The sequence below is a fragment of the Pan paniscus genome, chromosome 11 (genome assembly GCF_029289425.2).
Source record: "Pan paniscus chromosome 11, NHGRI_mPanPan1-v2.0_pri, whole genome shotgun sequence".
In the NCBI taxonomy this organism is placed as follows: Eukaryota; Metazoa; Chordata; class Mammalia; order Primates; family Hominidae; genus Pan; species Pan paniscus.
In genome coordinates this window covers 10,391,652-10,410,192 of record NC_073260.2, presented here as the reverse complement: position 1 = coordinate 10,410,192, position 18,541 = coordinate 10,391,652, and the positions used below count along the sequence as shown (strand labels likewise).

General features: G+C 47.4%; 2 protein-coding genes across 5 annotated transcripts in view; one reads left to right on the top strand and one right to left on the bottom strand.

The window, feature by feature from the left end:
• Window positions 1-3,287: 3,287 nt before the first annotated feature.
• On the bottom strand, window positions 3,288-5,204 carry DOLK (dolichol kinase). The gene has a single exon (XM_008975907.4). It carries the CDS (start codon window positions 5,059-5,061, stop codon window positions 3,445-3,447), a length of 1,617 nt encoding a protein of 538 aa, XP_008974155.2. The 5' UTR covers window positions 5,062-5,204; the 3' UTR covers window positions 3,288-3,444.
• A 179-nt stretch (window positions 5,205-5,383) lies between these two features.
• The window catches only part of NUP188 (nucleoporin 188), a 58,582-nt gene continuing 45,424 nt past the window's right edge, over window positions 5,384-18,541 (top strand). For 2 of the 4 annotated variants that reach the window (XM_055117133.2, XM_003822348.5), the window contains exons 1-8: window positions 5,384-5,509; window positions 6,940-6,994; window positions 10,524-10,597; window positions 14,091-14,175; window positions 14,695-14,775; window positions 15,755-15,799; window positions 16,546-16,638; window positions 16,759-16,878. In XM_055117133.2, coding sequence (XP_054973108.1) covers window positions 5,436-5,509; window positions 6,940-6,994; window positions 10,524-10,597; window positions 14,091-14,175; window positions 14,695-14,775; window positions 15,755-15,799; window positions 16,546-16,638; window positions 16,759-16,878 — 627 coding nt within the window. In that variant the 5' untranslated portion in view covers window positions 5,384-5,435. The remainder of the gene's footprint in view (window positions 5,510-6,939; window positions 6,995-10,523; window positions 10,598-14,090; window positions 14,176-14,694; window positions 14,776-15,754; window positions 15,800-16,545; window positions 16,639-16,758; window positions 16,879-18,541) is intronic. The other 2 variants (XM_008975905.5, XM_008975904.4) reach the window with 1 other exon arrangement.

Here is an 18,541-nt window from a genome sequence, read left to right as displayed (position 1 = left end):
TCCCAGCTACTCGGGAGGCTGAGGCAGGAGAATAGCTTGAACCCGGGAGGTGGAGATTGCGGTGAGTCGAGATCACGCCATTGCACTCCAGCCTGGGCAACACAAGCGAAACTCCATCTCAAAAAAAAAAAAAAAAAATTGCTTTCCAGACAAGATGCTAAAATGCATCCCAGGTACCCCAGCCCTGCTTGGCGTGGCTTGCATGATTTTAATAAGTAACATTTAGTGGGCAGTGACCGTGTGCCCTGCTCTGTGCTGAGACCTTCACAGGCTTTATCTCATGGAATCCTCACTCCGAGAGGTAAGTGCCGTTATTATCTGTACTTACAGAAGAAGACGCTGAGCCAAGGAGGGGGTAAATGACCTGCCCAAGTCACGTGGCTGCTCGGTTGTTCAGCAGGGTCAGCCTCATGCAGAGCCTGTGCTCCTAACCTTGACACTGCCTCGTCTTCTCTTCTTGGGGAGCAGAGATGCCCAGAGCTAGGAATCCAGAGTTCCAGGTTCTGGTCCTGGCTCTGTGAGCAACTTGCTCTCTGGTCTCAGGCCAGGGCCTTTCATTCCTCTGGGCCTGTTTCCTCCCATGTCCAGTAAGGGGGCCAGACTAGGGCCTTCAGGGGCCCTTCCTGTTTGGGCATGCTTGGCAGGCACTCAGACCTTCAGAACAACTGCCAAATCTAAAACCTTAGCTGAGGTTTGGCCCAGAGGCTACAAACTGGGGAACACAGGCTGATTCGGGAACACAGGCTGATTCTAGCCCACAGACGCATTTTGTCTGGGCCTCAGCATTTTTTTTTTTTTTTTTTTTTTTGAGACAGAGTCTCGCTCTGTCACCCAGGCTGGAGTGCAGTGGCAAGATCTCAGCTCATTGCGACCTCCGCCTCCCGGGTTCAAGCAATTCTCTCCCTCAGTATCCAGAGTAGCTGGGATTACAGGCGCCTGCCACCACACCCGGCTAATTTTTGTATTTTTAGTAGAGACAGGGTTTCACCATCTTTGCCAGGCTGGTCTTGAACTCCTGACCTAGTGATCCACCCGCCTTGGCCTCCCATAGTGCTGGGATTACAGGCGTGAGCCACCGTGCCTGGCCAGGCCTCAGCATTTAAGAAAAAACTTGAAGATTCCACATAATAATCCAGGTTCCTAAGCTTCCTCGAATGAGCATGCAATTGACAACACGGGGCCTACACTCTAGCATGGTGGCTACTGGCTGGAGCTCCCTTAGAGGCTCAGTGTGGTCCCCTGTTGTCGTTCACTGCGTTACCTGATTGGCCTTGGCAGTCATTTGAGTTTGTGACCCTGATGTAGCCTATCCCCCAACCATATACATGGACAACCCAAGGCCCAGAGGATAGAGCCCTTTCCCAAGGCCACCCTGGGAGTCCGTAGGGCAAAGCTGGTGCTCTTTCACCAACATTTTGCTGCTTCCTTTTGCAAGCAATAGGAGGGAGCCTAAGAGAAGGGAAGCGTCTCCATTGAGTCCCAAAGAAATGTCTCAATACTCTCCTCTGAGGGAAAGGACATGGCAGTGATTCTCAAGCAGAAGCTTCGCTCCCTGGAGCTCTGCTCCCGGCTTCTGGCCTTGGTGGACCAAAGCTCTCACCTCCTCTGACGTCCTCCCAAGCTTGGGGAGAAAGGGAGAACCTTGTCCAGCCTCAGGAATCTTGCTGTGCTATCTTCCTAGTGACGGAAAATGTTTATCCATTCACTATCTGTGTAGTGTACAATTCTGGGAGGGACACAGTGCAGATCGACTCCCAAATCTACTGATTTCCTGCTCCTTGTCAGTGCCCTGTGCTAGCCTTGCGGGATGGGGTGGGGAATGTGGCAGTGCCGGAGCCTGTCTTCCCAAAGAGCAAGGCTGCAGCGTGGGCCCCTCATACAGTCATTTTACCTCTCAGGAAACTCCCCCAGCCCCTGTGGATCTTTCCTACCTTAGGAAAAGACAAACACAGGTTTGGATAGGATTAGAACGTGGAAAGGTCTTAAGAAGGGCCCCTTGATGAGGTCCTGGTGCCGTTCAGCCCATCTTTCTCTATGGATACCACTCAGTGGGACACCAGAGGCGGGGTGGGGTTGGCTAAAACAAGATCCAGCCCAAGCAGGATCTGATCCTCCCTCAACCCCACCAAAGTTGACCCACCTCTCCCTTCAGTAATTCCTAGCCCTCTGCTCTTTCCCTCAGGAGTTCTCCACCTCTAAGTGAAGCCAGGAGAGCAAAGGTCACTCTGGTTTACAAGTGGTTTGCCCAGCTTTTCGGCTTTTCACTAAGATGAGGACTGGTCTTTGGTAAAAATGACTCCCTTTCTGACTGCTTATCAAGGGTGGGCTCTAGGCTGGACCCTCACAACACCCCGCGAGGTGTGGGCTGTCATTACTCCCATCTGCAAGAGAATTGAGGTTCAGCCTGGCTAAGTGACTCACCCAAGGTCACAAAGTTTTTTTGTTTTTGTTTTTGTTTTGTTTTTGAGACGGAGTTTCGCTCTTGTTGCCCAGACTGGAGTGCAATGGCGCGATCTCGGCTCACTTCAACCTCCGCCTCCCAGGTTCAAGTGATTCTCCTGCCTCAGCCGCTCTAGTAGGTGGGATTACAGGCATATGCCACCGCGCCTGGCTAATTTTGTATTTTTAGTAGAGACAGTGTTTCTCCATGTTGGTCAGGCTGGTCTCGATCTCCCGACCTCAGATGATCCACCTGCCTCGGCCTCCCAAAGTGCTGGGATTACAGGCATGAGCCACCACGCCTGGCCATTCAAGGTCACAAAGTTAGTAAGAAGCTGTGCAGCCAAGGATTCTGACCAGATTAGTTTGACCCAGAGACTAAAGTGTTAACCATTATGCTTTACTCCCTCCAGTGTCTACTCTGGCCTCCTCCGAGGCTGCAGGGCGAAAGAGGGGGCTCTATAGCACACTCAGGTTGAGTTGCTGGACTATCCCTTAAGACTCTTTTCTTTTTAAATATCAGCAAGGCTGGGACGGTGGCTCACGCCTGTAATCTCAACACTTTGGGAGGCCAAGGTGGGCAGATCACCTGAGGTCGGGAGATCGAGACCAGCCTGACCAACATGGAGAAACCCTGTCTCTACTCAAAATACAAAATTAGCTGGGCATGGTGGCGCATGCCTGTAATCCCAGCTACTCAGGAGGCTGGGACAGGAGAATCGCTTGAACCTGGGAGGCGGAGGTTGCGGTGAGCCGAGATCGCGCCATTGCACTCCAACCTGGGCAACAAGAGCAAAACTGTCTCAAAAAAAAAAAAAAAAAAAAAAAAAAATCAGCAAAACTAGAACTAGGAGAGCTTTGCTTTTTATTTTAAATCTGAATCAACTGAAAAATCAAATCTGCTTTTCACACCTTGGCTCTTCATGCCCAAGTAGCTGTCTGCTGTGGGGATTGTTTGCCCTCCCCATGTCTGTTTCCTCCGTCACTGCTGCTGCACTGTAACAGCTAGGCCATCAGCAATATCAGGAGGTAGAGAGGCAGAAGGAGATTGTCTATCTGTGTAGTGTATGCTTCCAGGAGGGACACAGTGCTGATGGACCCCAAAATCCAAGCATAACTGTAGTTTAGGTCCACTCCACTGTCAAAGATTAAGATCAGAGCTACAGAAATGATCTGCGCAAATATAGATGTCATGGTCCCCTCAAAAGTCTTTTTGGTTCCAGGCCAGCGGATCTCCCCCATGGTGCTACCGAAGATGGAGGCCACAGTATCACCCACACCCACAGCCAGGACACCGGCATAGGGGACGAGGGCCCTGGCTCCTCCCAGGCTACCCTTCTGTGTGCAGGGTCTGGGGATCAGCCAGATGGGAAGAGACATGCCCAGGAGCAGGTAGATGTGTGTCAGAATGAGTGGTCCACTGTCTCGTTCATCCAGAAAAAGGGACAGGAAGCTCCGTAGAGTGTGACCCAAGGGCTTGATGCGGAAGTAGCGCACATACTCCAGGAAGATGAAGACCGCCAGGCATACAGTGGCGGCTACATAGAGCAGTGGCCGGTCAAAGATGATACCTGGGATGTAGGTGGCTACCACAATGAGGTGGAAATACTTTCGGGCGATGGTGGGGGCCTGGTGCTTCTTGGACTCGGAAGATGACCGCTTGGCATTCTGGTACAGCACCACCAGGCAGGCCAAGGTGGCCAGCAGAGACCAATAGGCTAGGAGGTAGATGCGGGTGTCTGTCTGGAAGAGAAACTGAAGAAGCCAGAGCAGGGGATTCCTGCGGATGAGCCGGTGCAGCCAGGGTAGGACCACACCAAGGCTCAGCACACAGGTCATGAGGTGGAAGAAGATGGAGGAGGCCCAGGTGCCTGAGTCCATGAAGACGAACAGAGTGCTGAAGAAGATGCCCATGAGTACCATCCCTACTACCACCACCAGCAGGAAGAAGTCCACTGGGTCCCCCTGACTTTCCACCAGTGTCAGAGAGCGCTTGATGAGCTGGTTGAGGACAAAGCTAATGCCACCCAATACCAGCAGTGCCTCGCCAGGGGTGAAGCAGCGGGGCAGCAGGTACAGCAGGATCATGTTGAGATAAACGAAGATCAGAAGGACTTCCAGGACTTCGATCACCTCCCCCACGCTCAGCGAGTGCTTCATGATATAAATGATAACACCTCCAGCCAAGCCCAAGATGACACAAGTGTTGGTTGGCACTGGGCGAGTGATGCCGAGCGCCAACACTGATGAGAAGAGGGCCACTGCCATGCCAGTGGCTGCCACCACAATGCCAAAACGCTCAAAGAACGGGTTCCCAGCAGTCTGGCACCGCTCCTTCATGACTAGTCCAAGCAAAGGCATGACCATGGAGAAGGGCAATAGGCCACTGTTTGCGGACATTCGGAACTGGAAGACGGCGCTTCCCTGCTGTAGCAGCCGGTCCCACTTGTATTGGACGTAGAAGGCCTGCACTGCGAGGGCCACGGCGCACCACGAGTATCGGTCCCATACGGTTGCGTGGATGCTCAGCACCACTGCAAACACTACTGCCGCCTCTGCCAGCACCGATCCACTCAGCGGAGCCCCAGGCCCCGGGGCCGGAGATGGGCACTCTCGGGTCATATCTCTAGACCTGGGGCTTCACGGAGGCCGGGGCGACTACGGACGCCCTAGACTTCGGGCCCCTCAGCCCCGTCAAGCAAAGGGAGGCACTTTCACCCGGCCAGCAACCTTCTCCCTCCGTTCTCCAGAAGCGAAAAGGGAACTCCACCGCAGGTCACTTCTGCGGCCTGGGAGCTGGCGCCCGGCCACCCCCCACAGCCTCCAACCTACGGCGTGGACGTCGCCACTCTGCAGCCTTCCTCACAGTTACAGCCGCCCCCGCTGCCGGCTCCTCACCTCTTTGGGCCTCGCCATCTTGGCACCGCCCCGCGGCAACGTCACGTGACGAAATCCCCGCCCACGCTCCGGATCCGGGGGCGAGCGGTCACGTGGGCATGGCGTCTGGGGGCGGGGTCAGGGCGCGCGGGCGCGCGAAGATGGCGGCGGCCGCCGGCGGGCCGTGTGTGAGGTGCGGAGAGGGTCGAATGGACCGGGGTGGCTGTGAAGCGCGGTGTCAAAGCCGAGCGGAAGCGGGGCGGGAATTGGAGGCGGGATGTGGCGACGGTGGCAGGGCCAACCCCGGCTGGGTGGACGGGCACCGAGACGGGAGGCGGTTACGTCCAAATGGTCCCCGCGCGCGGGGATCTGAAGTCTTCTTCAGGAGGGGGGCCGGCTCTTCACCCCTTCCCTCCGCGCTCGGCCTCCCATCTCCTCACCCAGGGCCCTTTGCCTTCCTCCTCTCTCACCTCCGGCGCGTCTCTTGGCGCCCCACCCGCGCTTCCTTCTCCGGCCGTGACGCTCCCTCGAGCCACGGGGAGCTTTGCGGTCGCCTGGGGTACCCCCCACCCACGTCCCTGCTGCAGGCTCCCAGTGTCCTGCCCCGGCGTCGAGTGCGCCCTGCTGGCTCCCCGACCTCTCCCGCGATCTGTTCTTGTTAGGATTTTGTTTCGCGTTGAGCGGAGCCACGCTTGCGGCTTCTGTCCTCTCCGCGCCTCGTATCGTTCTTTTCTTGCACTGAATCAGTCAGCCAGCATGTCCAAATCCTCCAGGAGATTTCAGGAATTGAGCTAGGCTTTAGGGACAAGAAGATGAAATATTATATACGAAAGCTACAATTTTGACAAAGTGCTTTCTAGCGTCAGACCCTGGTGGAGCGCTTCCCATGAGTTATCTCATTCAATTCTCGCAACTCCCAGAGGCGCCTTCTATTTCACAGATGACTCAGAAGTCCGGCTCAGAGCTAGCCAAGTGATAAAGAGAGCATTCAGGCTGAAGTCTGCGTGCCTCCAGTGCTATAACCAGACCACCACGCCTCCCTCTGTCTTCCACATTGCAGCTCGAAGGTCTTCGTTCTTCCCACCACCCTCCCTCAAAGTTAAACATCCCTGTCTCTTATCCTTCCCTGTGCCAGCAGTGTTTTCCCCAATTTTTTTTTTTTTTTTTTTTTTTTTTTTGAGACGGAGTCTCGCTCTGTCGTCCAGGCTGGAGTGCAGTGGCACGATCTCGGCTCACTGCAAGCTCTGTCTCCCGGGTTCATGCTATTCTCCTGCCTCAGCCTCCCAAGTAGCTGGGGATACAGGCACCCGCCACAACGCCTGGCTAATTTTTTGTATTTTCAGTAGAGACAGGGTTTCACTGTGTTAGCCAGGATGCTCTCGATCTCCTGACCTCATGATCCGCCCGCCTCGACCTCCCAAAGTGCTGGGATTACAGGCATGAGCCACCGTGCCCGGCACTAACAATATTATTATATAACAAGATTACTTTCCAAAAATTTAACAAATCGTTTTGTATATTGAGATTTTTTGCTTTTAGAGAGTAGACAAAATGGCTATGAGGCAGTGAACAAGTTTGTATGATCAGAAAGAGCAAAATTACCTCTGTTCTCTCATTTTGCAGGAGCAGTAGAGAACTGTGGACTATTCTGCTTGGAAGGTCAGCTCTGAGAGAGCTGGTAAGTGGTGGTGTTCTTGAGTGGGTTCTCTGGGTTCTTTGTGTAGCTTTTGTTACCAAAAAAACACTTTTTTTTAAATGTAGGAAGTAAACACATTTATTTATTTAGAGACAGAGTTTTGCTCTTGTTTCCCAGGCTGGAGTGCAATGGCGTGATCTCGGCTCACCGCAACCTCTGCCTCCCAGGTTCAAGCGATTCTCCTGCCTCAGCTTCTCGAGTAGCTGGGATTACAGGCATGCACCACCACGCCCGACTAATTTTGTATTTTTAGTAGAGATGGGGTTTTTCCATTTTGGTCAGGCTGGTCTCGAACTCCCGACCTTAGGTGATCTGCCTTCCTTGGCCTCCCAAATTGCTGTGATTATAGGCGTGAGCCACCACACCTGGCCTATTTATTTATTTTGAGATGGAGTTTCACTCTTGTTACCCAGGCTGGAGTGTAATAGCATGATCCCAGCTCACTGCAACCTCCGCCTCCCGAGTTCAAGCGATTTTCCTGCCACAGCCTCCCGAGTAGCTGAGATTACAGGTGCATGCCACCACACCTGGCTAATTTTTGTATTTTTAGTGGAGACAGGGTTTCACCATGTTGGCCAGGCTGGTGTTGAACTCCTGACCTCAGGTGATCTACTTGCCTTGGCATCTCAAAGTCCTGGGATAACAGGCGTGACAGCCACTTTTTTTTTTTTTTTGAGGGGGGAGTCTTGCTCCCAGGCTGGAGTGTAAGTAGCTCGATCTTGGCTCACTTCAACCTCTGCCACCTGGGTTCAAGTGATTCTCCTGCCTCAGCCTCCCCAGTAGCTGGGATTAGAGGTGCCCACCGCCACGCCCTGCTGATTTTTATATTTTTAGTAGAGACAGGGTTTTGCCATGTTGGCCAGGTCGGTCTCGAACTCCTGGCCTCAGGTGATCTGCCTGCCTCAGCCTCCCAAAGTGCTGGGATTACAGGCATGAGCCACCACACCCGGCTACGTTTTGTTGTTGTTGTTGTTGAGACAGAGTCTGGCTCTCGCCCAGGTTGGAGTGCAGTGGCATGATCTCGGCTCACCGCATCCTCTGTCTCCTGGGTTCAAGTGATTCCTGCCTTAGCCTCTCAAGGAGCTGGGGATTACAGATGCATGCCACCACGCCCGGCTAATTTTTGTATTTTTAGTAGAGATGGGGTTTCACCATGTTGGCCAGGCTGGTCTTGAATTCCTGGCCTCAGGTGATCTGCCCACCTCAGTCTCCCAAAGTGCTCAGATTGCAGGCATGAGCCACTGTGCCTGGTATAAACACTTTTTTTTGTTCCTAAAACTTTATAAACGTGGTCAGATGCAGTGGCTCATGCCTGTAATCCCAGCACTTTGGAAGGCCAAGGCAGAAGGATCAATTGAGTGCACAAGCTCAAGGCCAGCCCTGGCAACATAGCAAGACCCCGTCTCTACAAAAAATTTTTTAAAAATTAGCCAGGCATGGTGGTGCATGTCTGTAGTCCCAGCTACTTAGGAGTCCGAGGTGGGAGGATTGCTTGATCCTGGGAGGTTGAGGCTGCAGTGAACTCTAGCCTGGGAGACACATCGAGACCCCAGCTCAAAAAAGCAAAAAGCTTTATAAACATTACGCATTCCCTACTTCTTTGCTGAAATGAGACTACCTAGCCTAGCTGCTGAAGTCTTTTAAATCTACCTTTGTATTTCATTGATTCCTTTTATGAAAAGATACCTGTGTTCATTGCTTGGCTGCTGAGAGTAGGGGTACAAATATCATTCTTCTACCTCAACCTAAGAAAGATTCTTGGCCAGGCATGGTGTCTCATGCCTGTAATCCCAGCACTTTGGGAGGCCGAGGCGGGTGGATCACCTGAGGTCAGGAGTTTGTGACCAGCCTCAACATGGAGAAACCCCGTCTCTACTAAAAATACAAAATTAGCCCGGTGTGGTGGTGCATGCCTGTAATCCCAGCTACTCGGGAGGCTGAGGCAGGAGATTCGCTTGAACCCGGAAGTGGAGGTTGCAGTGAGTCGAGATCGCGCAACTGTACTCCAGCCTGGGTGACAAAGCGAGACTCCATCTCAAAAAAAAAAAAAAAAAAAGTTAGGCCTGGTGGCATATGCTTGTATTAGTAGTTCCAGCTACTCAGGAGGCTGTGGTGGAAAGATCGCTTAAGCTCAGGATATCAAGCCTGCAGTGAGCCATGATTGCATCACTGCACTCCAGCCCGGGTGACAGAACAGGACCCTGTCTCAAAAAACAACAAAGAAAACTTCACCACAACATCATTTATATTATTAAATAATTACAGTCAGCTTAAGTATATCAAACATTAGAGGAATGGTAAATGAATTATGATCTACCAACTTGATACAAGTATTATGCAGCAACTTGAAAGTATGTTTATCAAGACTTTCATAATAAGGTTAAGTCATTATGTTATAATGTTAAGCAAAGAAAAGAAGGTTACAGAATTCTGTATTCAAAATGATTTCAACTGTGGGGAAAAATGCATATTAAAAACACTCAAAGGAATGTATAATACTTAGTGTGATTCTGGAATCCGATTTTTTTTTTTTTTTTTTTTTTTGAGACGGAGTTTCGTTCTTGTTGTCCTGGCTGGAGTGCGTTGGTGCAATCTCGGCTCACCACAACCTCTGCCTCCCAGGTTCAAGTGATTCTCCTGCCTCAGCCTCCCGAGTAGCTGGGATTACAGGCATACACCACCACGCCCAGCTAATTTTGTATTTTTTAGTAGAGACAGGGTTTCTCCATGTTGATCAGGCTGGTCTCCAACTCCCAACCCTAGGGGATCCGCCCGCTTCGGCCTCCCAAAGTGCTAGGATTACAGGCGTGAGCCACCATGCCTGGCCGAGTCTGATTATTAATAAAACTGCATTTGGGCCGGGCGCAGTGGCTCACACCTGTAATCCCTGCACTTTGCTCACATGGGCAGATCACGAGGTCAGGAGTTCAAGACCAGCTTGGCCAATATAGTGAAACCCCATCTCTACTAAAAATACAAAAAAACTGACTGGCATGGTGGCGTGCGCCTGTAGTCCCATCTACTCAGGAGGCTGAGGTAGGAGAATTGCTTGAACCCAGGAGGCGGAGGTTGCAGTGAGCCAAGATCGCGCCACTGCACTCCATCCTGGGTAACAGAGTGAGACTCCGTCTCAAAAAAAAAAAAAAAAAAAGAAAGCACAAAAAACTGCATTTGCGGTCGGGTGCCTTGGCTCACGCCTGTAATCCCAGCACTTTGGGAGGCCAAGGCAGGCAGATCACTTGAGGTGGGGAGTTCGAGATCAGCCTAGCCAACATGGTGAAACTCCATCTCTACTAAAAATACAATAATTAGCTGGGTGTGGTGGCTGGCACCTGTAATTTCAGCTACTCGGGAGGCTGAGGCTCGAGAATCACTTGAATCTGGGAGGCGGAGGTTGCAGTCAGCCAAGTTGGTGCCACTGCACTCCAGCCTGGGTGATAGAGTGAGACTCCGTCTCAAAAAAAAAAAAAAACAAAAACTGCATTTGTATAATTACCTTGTTCTTTTCCAGAGTCAGATTGAGGCAGAACTGAATAAACATTGGCGGCGATTGTTAGAGGGGCTTTCTTACTACAAACCTCCCAGGTATGGCAGTTCCGGGTGTCAGGTTAAAGTAATTCTCCTAAGGAAGCTAACATGGATAAAACCATCCTTCTATGTGCTTTGATGATATTGTAGGGTTATGTATACCAGAGATAATACAATTTAGTTTACCAGTGGAAAACAGTAGGGTACATTCGTTTTTTTGTTGACTGAAAGAAAAGGAAATTCCTTCTAGAAATACAGTATTGTAGAATATAATTATGACCTATGTGTGGGGATGAGAATTTATTAAACATTCAACCAATTTTCTAATATTTATTCAGAGTCCACAGTGTCTGTGTGAGTACTAATTGGTGGGAGATAGCAGTGAAGGATGATACTAACAACTGACACTTGTGTAGTGTTAACTATGTAACAATTCATACTCTAAGCACCTGACTTATCAAAAGTTATTTAATCCCCACAACACCCCTTTGAGATAGTTACTACTTTTATTCTTTGGGTGAATATATAGATCTTTTTATTGGGTAGTGGAAAACATAGTAATAAAATATAAAGTAGTTGCAAATAAAGAGAATGCAGCTTGTAGGGCTGGGCTTATTTGATCTTGATTCCTAGTCCAGATCTCATTCTATTATGCGTTATAGTCTAAGTCACCCTCATTTCCCTTCTACTTTTGTACTGCTTTTGAATGTATTACTTCTTTACCTTCCATTTTCATTCTCTTAGGTTAACGATGAACTTTTCCTTGTTATTCATCTGTTAATTCTTCCCCTGTAATTACCTTGAAGTAAATCCCAGATACCTTGTTATTTTGTCTGCAAATACTTGACTATGTATCTAAAATACATGGACTTTTAAAAAAGATAATCTCTATATTATTACATTTAGGTACTCTTATCATTGTTTCCATTTTACCAATGGGGAAACTGAGGCACAAAGAGGTTAAGTAACTTGTCATGGTCACACAGCTAGTAAGTGATAGAACCAGGATTTGACCCTGGTGGTCTCATTCCAGTGTCTGTTCTTTTTTTTTTTTTGAGATGGGGTTTTGCTCTGTCACCCAGGCTGGAGTGCAGTGTCACATCTCAGCTTACTGCAACCTCCATCTCCCGGGTTCAAGTGATTCGCTTGCCTCGGCCTCCCGAGTGGCTGGGATTACAGGTGCCCGCCACCACGCCCAGCTAATTTTTGTATTTTTAGTAGAGATGGGGTTTCACCATGTTGGCGAGGCTGGCCTTGAACTCCTGATCTCAAGTGATCTGCTCACCTCGGCCTCCCAAAGTGCTGAGATTAAAGGCGTGAACCGCCATACCCTGCCTATTGTTTTCTTTACTATCTTTTTTCTGTTCCAGGATCCAACCTAGTTGTCAAGTGCCTGTAGTCTCCTCTTAGCTGTGACAATGTCTTAGTCTTTTTTTTTTTTTTTTGAGATGGAGTCTCGCTCTGTGGCCCAGACTGGAGTGCAGTGGCACGATCTCGGCTCACTGCAAGCTCTGCCTCCCGGGTTCACGCCATTCTCCTGCCTCAGCCTCCCGAGTAGCTGGGACTACAGGCGCCCGCTGTGACAATGTCTTAGTCTTTTTTTTTTTTTTTTTGAGATGGAGTCTCGCTCTGTGGCCCAGGCTGGAGGGCAGTGGCACGATCTCGGCTCACTGCAAGCTCTGCCTCCCGGGTTCACGCCATTCTCCTGCCTCAGCCTCCCGAGTAGCAGGGACTACAGGCGCCTGCCACCACGCCCGGCTAATTTTTTGTATTTTTAGTAGAGACAGGGTTTCACTGTGTTCGCCAGGATGGTCTCAATCTCCTGACCTCGTGATCCGCCCGCCTCGGCCTCCCAAAGTGCTGGGATTACAGGCGTGAGCCACCGCGGCCGGTGACAATGTCAACAATGTCTTAGTCTTACCTTGATTTTCATGACCTTGAACAAGTTTGAGGACTGGTTAGTTATTTTGTAGTATGCCCCCAATTTGGGTTTGTCTGATGTTTTCCTTATTATTAGACTGGGGTTGTGAGTTTTTGGGAAAAATACACAGAGGTGAGGTGCTCTTCTTTTTTTTTTTGAGATGGAGTTTCGCTCTTGTTGCCCATGCTCGCGTGCAGTGGCGCGATTTCAGCTCAGTGCAACCTCTGCCTCCTGGGTTCAAGCAATTCTGTCTCAGCCTCCCGAGTAGCTGGGACTACAGGTGCATGCCACCATGCCTGGCTAATTTTTGTATTTTTAGTAGAGACAGGGTTTCACTATATTGGTCAGGCTGGTCTTGAACTCCTGACCTCAGGTGATCCGCCCGCCTCAGCCTCCCAAAGTGTTGGGATTACAGGCGTGAGCCACCACGCCTGGCCAAGCTACCCTTCTTACCACATCATAGCAGAGAGTACATGCTGTCCACATGAAATCACTGGTAATGTTAATCTTGGTCACTCAGTTAAGGAGGCATTTGCCAAGTTTCTCCTCTGTAAAGTTACTTTTTTCTCTTTTCCTATTTTATTTTTTGGAAGTAAGTACTAAATATAGCCATGTCCAGCTAATTTTTTTCATTTTTGGCGGAGATGAGGGTCTCACTTCGTTGTCTAGGCTGATCTCAAACTCCTGGCCTCAAGCTACACTCCTGCCTTCGCCTCCCAAAGTGCTGGGATTACAGGCATGAGCCATTGTTCTGGCCCCTCCCTATCCTATTTATTTATTCATTAGTTTATATCAGTATAGACTCAAATATATTTATTTTATTTATCTTATACTTTGTTTATACCTTGTTTCAGCTTTGGCTATTGGGCATTCTTTTAGGTTGGCCTCTGTCCTTTGGGTGTGTCCTTCCTTTTTTCTTTTTTTTCTATTACGTCATCTCCTACCGAAAGGACTTTGGTTTCTTAAGCCCTTTTGTACTTCGTTTCACTGTAAGATGCTTCAAGATTTTCTTGTATTTTCCTTGCCCTGACTCTAGAATCAACCAATTCTCCAAGGAATCCTGTTATTAGAGAATGGTATTATAAAGCAGGATCTGGGTGCTGCATGTGCCTCCTGCTGTTGGAGTGTTATAAATTCTAGGCCTTCTCAGTGGACAGAGCTATTACAGATAACGTATTAATATATGTATGTATGCCATAGACCTGGTTTTAAATTCTAGCAACTGTTTATGAGCTGTGGGATTTTTGGTAAGTTATTTACCCTTTCTAAGTGCTGGCAATTCCATTTGTAAAAGGAGAATAGTAATATTTGCCTTTTAGGGCAGTAGTAAGGGTCAAAAATAATGTAACTTAATGTGTTTACAAATAACATTGTTATAACTGTAATTTAACCACTTTTTTTTTGTTTTGTTACTTAGGCATAACCAGTTCTGTGTTATGAAGTTTGTAGAGGTGAATGGGGGTGTGTGTGTGTGTGTGTGTGTGTGCGCGTGTGTGTGTTTGTGTGTGTTTATTTTATAGGCATCTGAAGGGCAGAAAATAGTCTGTAGGAAAAATATTTAAAAATATTTTTATTTTAAACCCAGTGGGCTATTGAGAATGAAGAAATGATTCACTGTTCTTTTCGTAGTCCAAGTTCAGCTGAAAAAGTGAAAGCTAATAAAGATGTAGCTTCACCATTGAAGGAACTGGGTTTAAGAATCAGCAAGTTTTTGGTGAGTAAAAATTAGCACTCGCTCAATTTATTACTTGCAGTGTGGATGTGCGTGGTTATATTGCTAGTGATAGTGAAAATTCAGTTTCCTTTTGTTTTGGGGATTAAATTGTTTTATAAATACCCAGGTTGCAACTCTTCTCCCTAAAAGTTACAAGTCAAAGTTGCCTGATCCATTCACTGCATATCATAGGGTTTTCTTCACCAGACATGTGGTGGTCTTTAAGGTGTGACTAAGTTTGTCATTTCGGAAGCTCACATCATGCCTACTGCTGTATTAATGTGCTTAGTGAATAAGCATCGTTGTTTCTGGCATGTACATTTAATTGTAATAAAAATTGTATGTCAGTGACTGGCTCTTTTCTTCTATTAGAGTCAGAATTGTTATGTTTTATGAATCTTTGAGAAGCATTTTTGTTTATTCAAGTCCTGTGTTCATTGTAGAAGACAAATCTTTAAATTCTCTGCATCCTGTGTGCGATTTCTGAGCTGTTCCTTACTTAAAATCTCTGTGTTTCAGGGTCTTGATGAAGAACAGAGTGTGCAGTTACTCCAGTGTTACCTGCAAGAGGACTACAGGGGTACTCGGGACTCAGTAAAGGTTTGTGGTTTATGTCAGCTCCTTTCTTCTGCCTTTATCCTTTTTCCCTGTTGGTTTTAGATAATGTAGGATTTTGGCACCAATTCTTTTATCGGTGGTAGGTGATCAGGTACCGTCATCTTCAGGAAAGACCTACTAAAGGCTTTAAAAAAAACATGACCTGGGTGCAGTGGCCTGTGCCTGTACTCCCAGCTTCTTGGGAGGCTGAGGCAGGAGGATCACTTGAGTCCAGGAGTTTGAGGCTGCAGTGAACTGTGATCGCACTACTGCACTCCAGCCTAGGCAAAAGAGTGAGACCCTATCTCTTTAAAAAGTAAAGAATATATATGCATATAAGCTGAGATCTGTCTTCATACTTGGAGGAGTGGAGAGGTCAAAGACTGACATGTCAATCATGGAATCTTGGGCTATTAGAGGTGATAAGGATTTGGTAGAGTTTCTTTTTTTTTTTTGAGATGGAGTCTCGCTCTGTCGCCCAGGCTGGAGTGCAGTGGCGCGATCTTGGCTCACTGCAAGCTCTGTCTCCCGGGTTCACGCCATTCTCCTGCCTCAGCCTCCCAAGTAGCTGGGACTATAGGCGCCTGCCACCACGCCCGGCTAATTTTTTGTATTTTTAGTAGAGACAGGATTTCACCGTGTTAGCCAGGATGGTCTCGATCTCCTGACCTCGTGATCCCCCCGCCTCGGCCTCCCAAAGTACTTGGATTACAGGCGTGAGCCACCGCGCCCGGCCAGGATTTGGTAGAATTTCTAGCCTGCCCAGCCCCTCATTTTACATAAGAGGATTGAGGCCAGAGGAGAAGGGGAGGGATTTGAGCACAGGTTTGGGTACATTTGGGTAAAAAGTAAGATGGAAAGTATATGTAGAAACAAATGTGCAATTATAATCTTGAAGGATGAAGTGAAGGTATCTATCTTTTTTTATTACTTGAGTTTTGCCTAAAAGATGGCCTCTTAACTGCTCTGTTTTTCTTTTCAGACAGTACTGCAAGATGAGAGGCAGAGCCAGGCCTTAATCCTGAAGGTCAGTAGTAGTCACCATTTCTATTCTTTGATGTAAAATTGAGTGACAGCTTCTTGACCTCATTTTCCTGAGATTGCTGGCTTTTGACTCTTTGTTGGGCAAGCATGGAGGTCTTTATGAAGAAGCATATTAACTCATTTGTGAAAAGATGCTTTTATCCACTGGACCCAGTAGAGAAGTTTCTCCCAAGGAGATTCTTCAGCTACTGGTGGTGAGAACAAGTTCATGGATATTTTTTCTTTAGGTGTAAGTCCAACAGGATTAATTTGTATTTCTTTATTTCTTTATTCTTCAGTCCCTTTCCAGCAACCTTCTCACTTAGGATCTCGTGTTAAAATGTAATTTGTGACTTCTGAAGAAGTTTCCTATTTTATATTTAGTGAGAATAAGTACATTAGTTACAAGCAATTAGGACCTATATCAGTGGAATTTGTTTTTATGTGTTTGGCCTGCCAGTTGATAGCATTGTGTGCTAAATGAATGCTCTGAGAAATCATGCTAGAAAACATTTTTGGAAACTTATGTATATTGTTAAATAATTAATTCCTTTCATCCTGTATATTCTGGTTTATGAATGTCTTTTGCTTTATTTTGGCCTAATTCAGTATGTTTGCATTTCTGTGATTCCTCATTTATATAAATTGAACTTTTCCATCCACATCTTTAAGTGAAATTATCACTAAATTTAAACTTGAGTTTCCTGTGTGCAAAGGTGAGTAACTGATTTTGAATTTTGGGTTCCTCAGATTGCAGATTATTATTATGAAGAAAGAACCTGTATTCTTCGTTGTGTCTTACACCTTCTCACTTACTTCCAAGATGAAAGACACCCCTATAGGGTAAGCTTGTTTAGTCCTCTTGCTTCTCTTTATACTGTATCATCTTAATAATTTTATTAATATTTATTTGAATATTTACCTTTTATTCTAGGTATAATTTACTCTTTTCATTTTTTAAAGGTTGAATATGCAGACTGTGTTGATAAATTGGAGAAGGAACTAGTTTCAAAATACAGACAGCAATTCGAAGAGCTTTATAAAACTGAAGCACCAACTTGGGAGACACATGGAAATCTCATGGTATGTGGTTACTGTGCTCTCCTGTAACCTTTTTTTTTTTAAGATGGAGTTTCCCTCTGTCACCCAGGCTGGAGTGCAGTGGCATGATCTCGGCTCACTGCAACCTCCATCTCCTGGTTTTAAGCAATTCTCCTACCTCAGCGGATTACAGGTACCCGTCGCCACGCCCAGCCAATTTTTGCATTTTTAGTAGAGACAGGGTTTCTCCATGTTGGTCAGGCTGGTCTAGAACTCCCGACCTCAGGTGATCTGCCTGCCTTGGCCTCCCAAAGCGCTGGGATTACAGGCGTGAGCCACCATGCCCGGCCTAGGACATACCATACTCTTTTTTTTTTTGGACGGCATTTTACTCTTGTTGCCCAGGCTGGAGTGCAATGGCATGATCTTGGCTCACCACAATCTCCACCTCCTGGGTCAAGCAGTTCTCCTGCCTCAGCCTCCCGAGTAGGTGGGATTAAAGGCATGCGCCACCACGCCCAGCTAATTTTGTATTTTGAGTAGAGATGGGGTTTCTCCATGTTGATCAGGCTGGTCTAGAACTCTTGACCTCAGGTGATCTGCCTGCCTCAACCCATCAAAGTGCTGGGATTACGGTGGTGAGCCATTGCACCCGACCGACACACCATACTCTTTTTTTTTTTTTTGAGACGGAGTCTCGCTCTGTCGCCCAGGCTGGAGTGCAGTGGCACGATCTCGGCTCTCTGCAAGCTCCACCTCTCGGGTTCACGCCGTTCTCCTGCCTCAGTCTCCCAAGTAGCTGGGACTACAGGCACCCACCACCACGCCCAATTAATTTTTTTGTATTTTTAGTAGAGACGCGGTTTCACCGTGTTAGCCAGGATGGTGTTGATCTCCTGACCTCGTGACCCACCCACCTCTGCCTCCCAAAGTGCTGGGATTACAGGTGTGAGCCACTGTGCCTGGCACACCATATTCTTGAGTATAAAAACTTACACCGGGCTGGGCACGGAGGTTGTGGTGAGCCAAGATCACACCACTTGCACCCCAACCTGGGCCACAGAGCGAGACTCTGTCTCAAAAAAAATTCATATGCAAAATAAGAGTAGCCGGCTGGGCTCAAGCGGTCCTCCCGCCTCAGCCTCTCAAAGTGCTGGGATTATAGGTGTGAGCCATTATTCGCAACTAAATTGATATACTTTTTAATGGGAAGCATTTTGACAATATCTAAAAATTTACAAAGTACATATTTCTTGATTCAGCAGTTTTTTGTTTAATTATGATTTTTTAAATTGTGATAAAATAGACATAGCATAAAATTTACCATTTTAACTATTTTTAAGTAACTGTGACTATACTTTTACTTTTTCTGGAATTACATATAAATAGAACCACACAATATGTAGAATTTTCTGTTTGGCTTCTTTCAGTTAATGTCATGTTTTTGAGATTCATCCATGTTATATCATGTACTAGTACTTCATTCTTATTTATGGTTGAGTAGTAAACATTCCATTGTGTGGATATACCATATTTTGTTTATCCATTTCTCAGTTGATAGCCAGCCATTTGTCATTTTTGTTTTTTGACTATTAGGAATAATGTGCTATGAACATTAGCATATGGGTTTTTTGACATAAGTTTTCATTTATCCTGGGTAAATAAATACCTGAGAGTGAGATTGCTGAGTCGTAAATGTAAATTT

What these genes read in the sequence shown, in the direction of transcription:
- DOLK (XM_008975907.4), bottom strand. Translation starts at nt 5,061, where the DNA reads ATGACCCGAGAGTGCCCATCTCCGGCCCCGGGGCCTGGGGCTCCGCTG.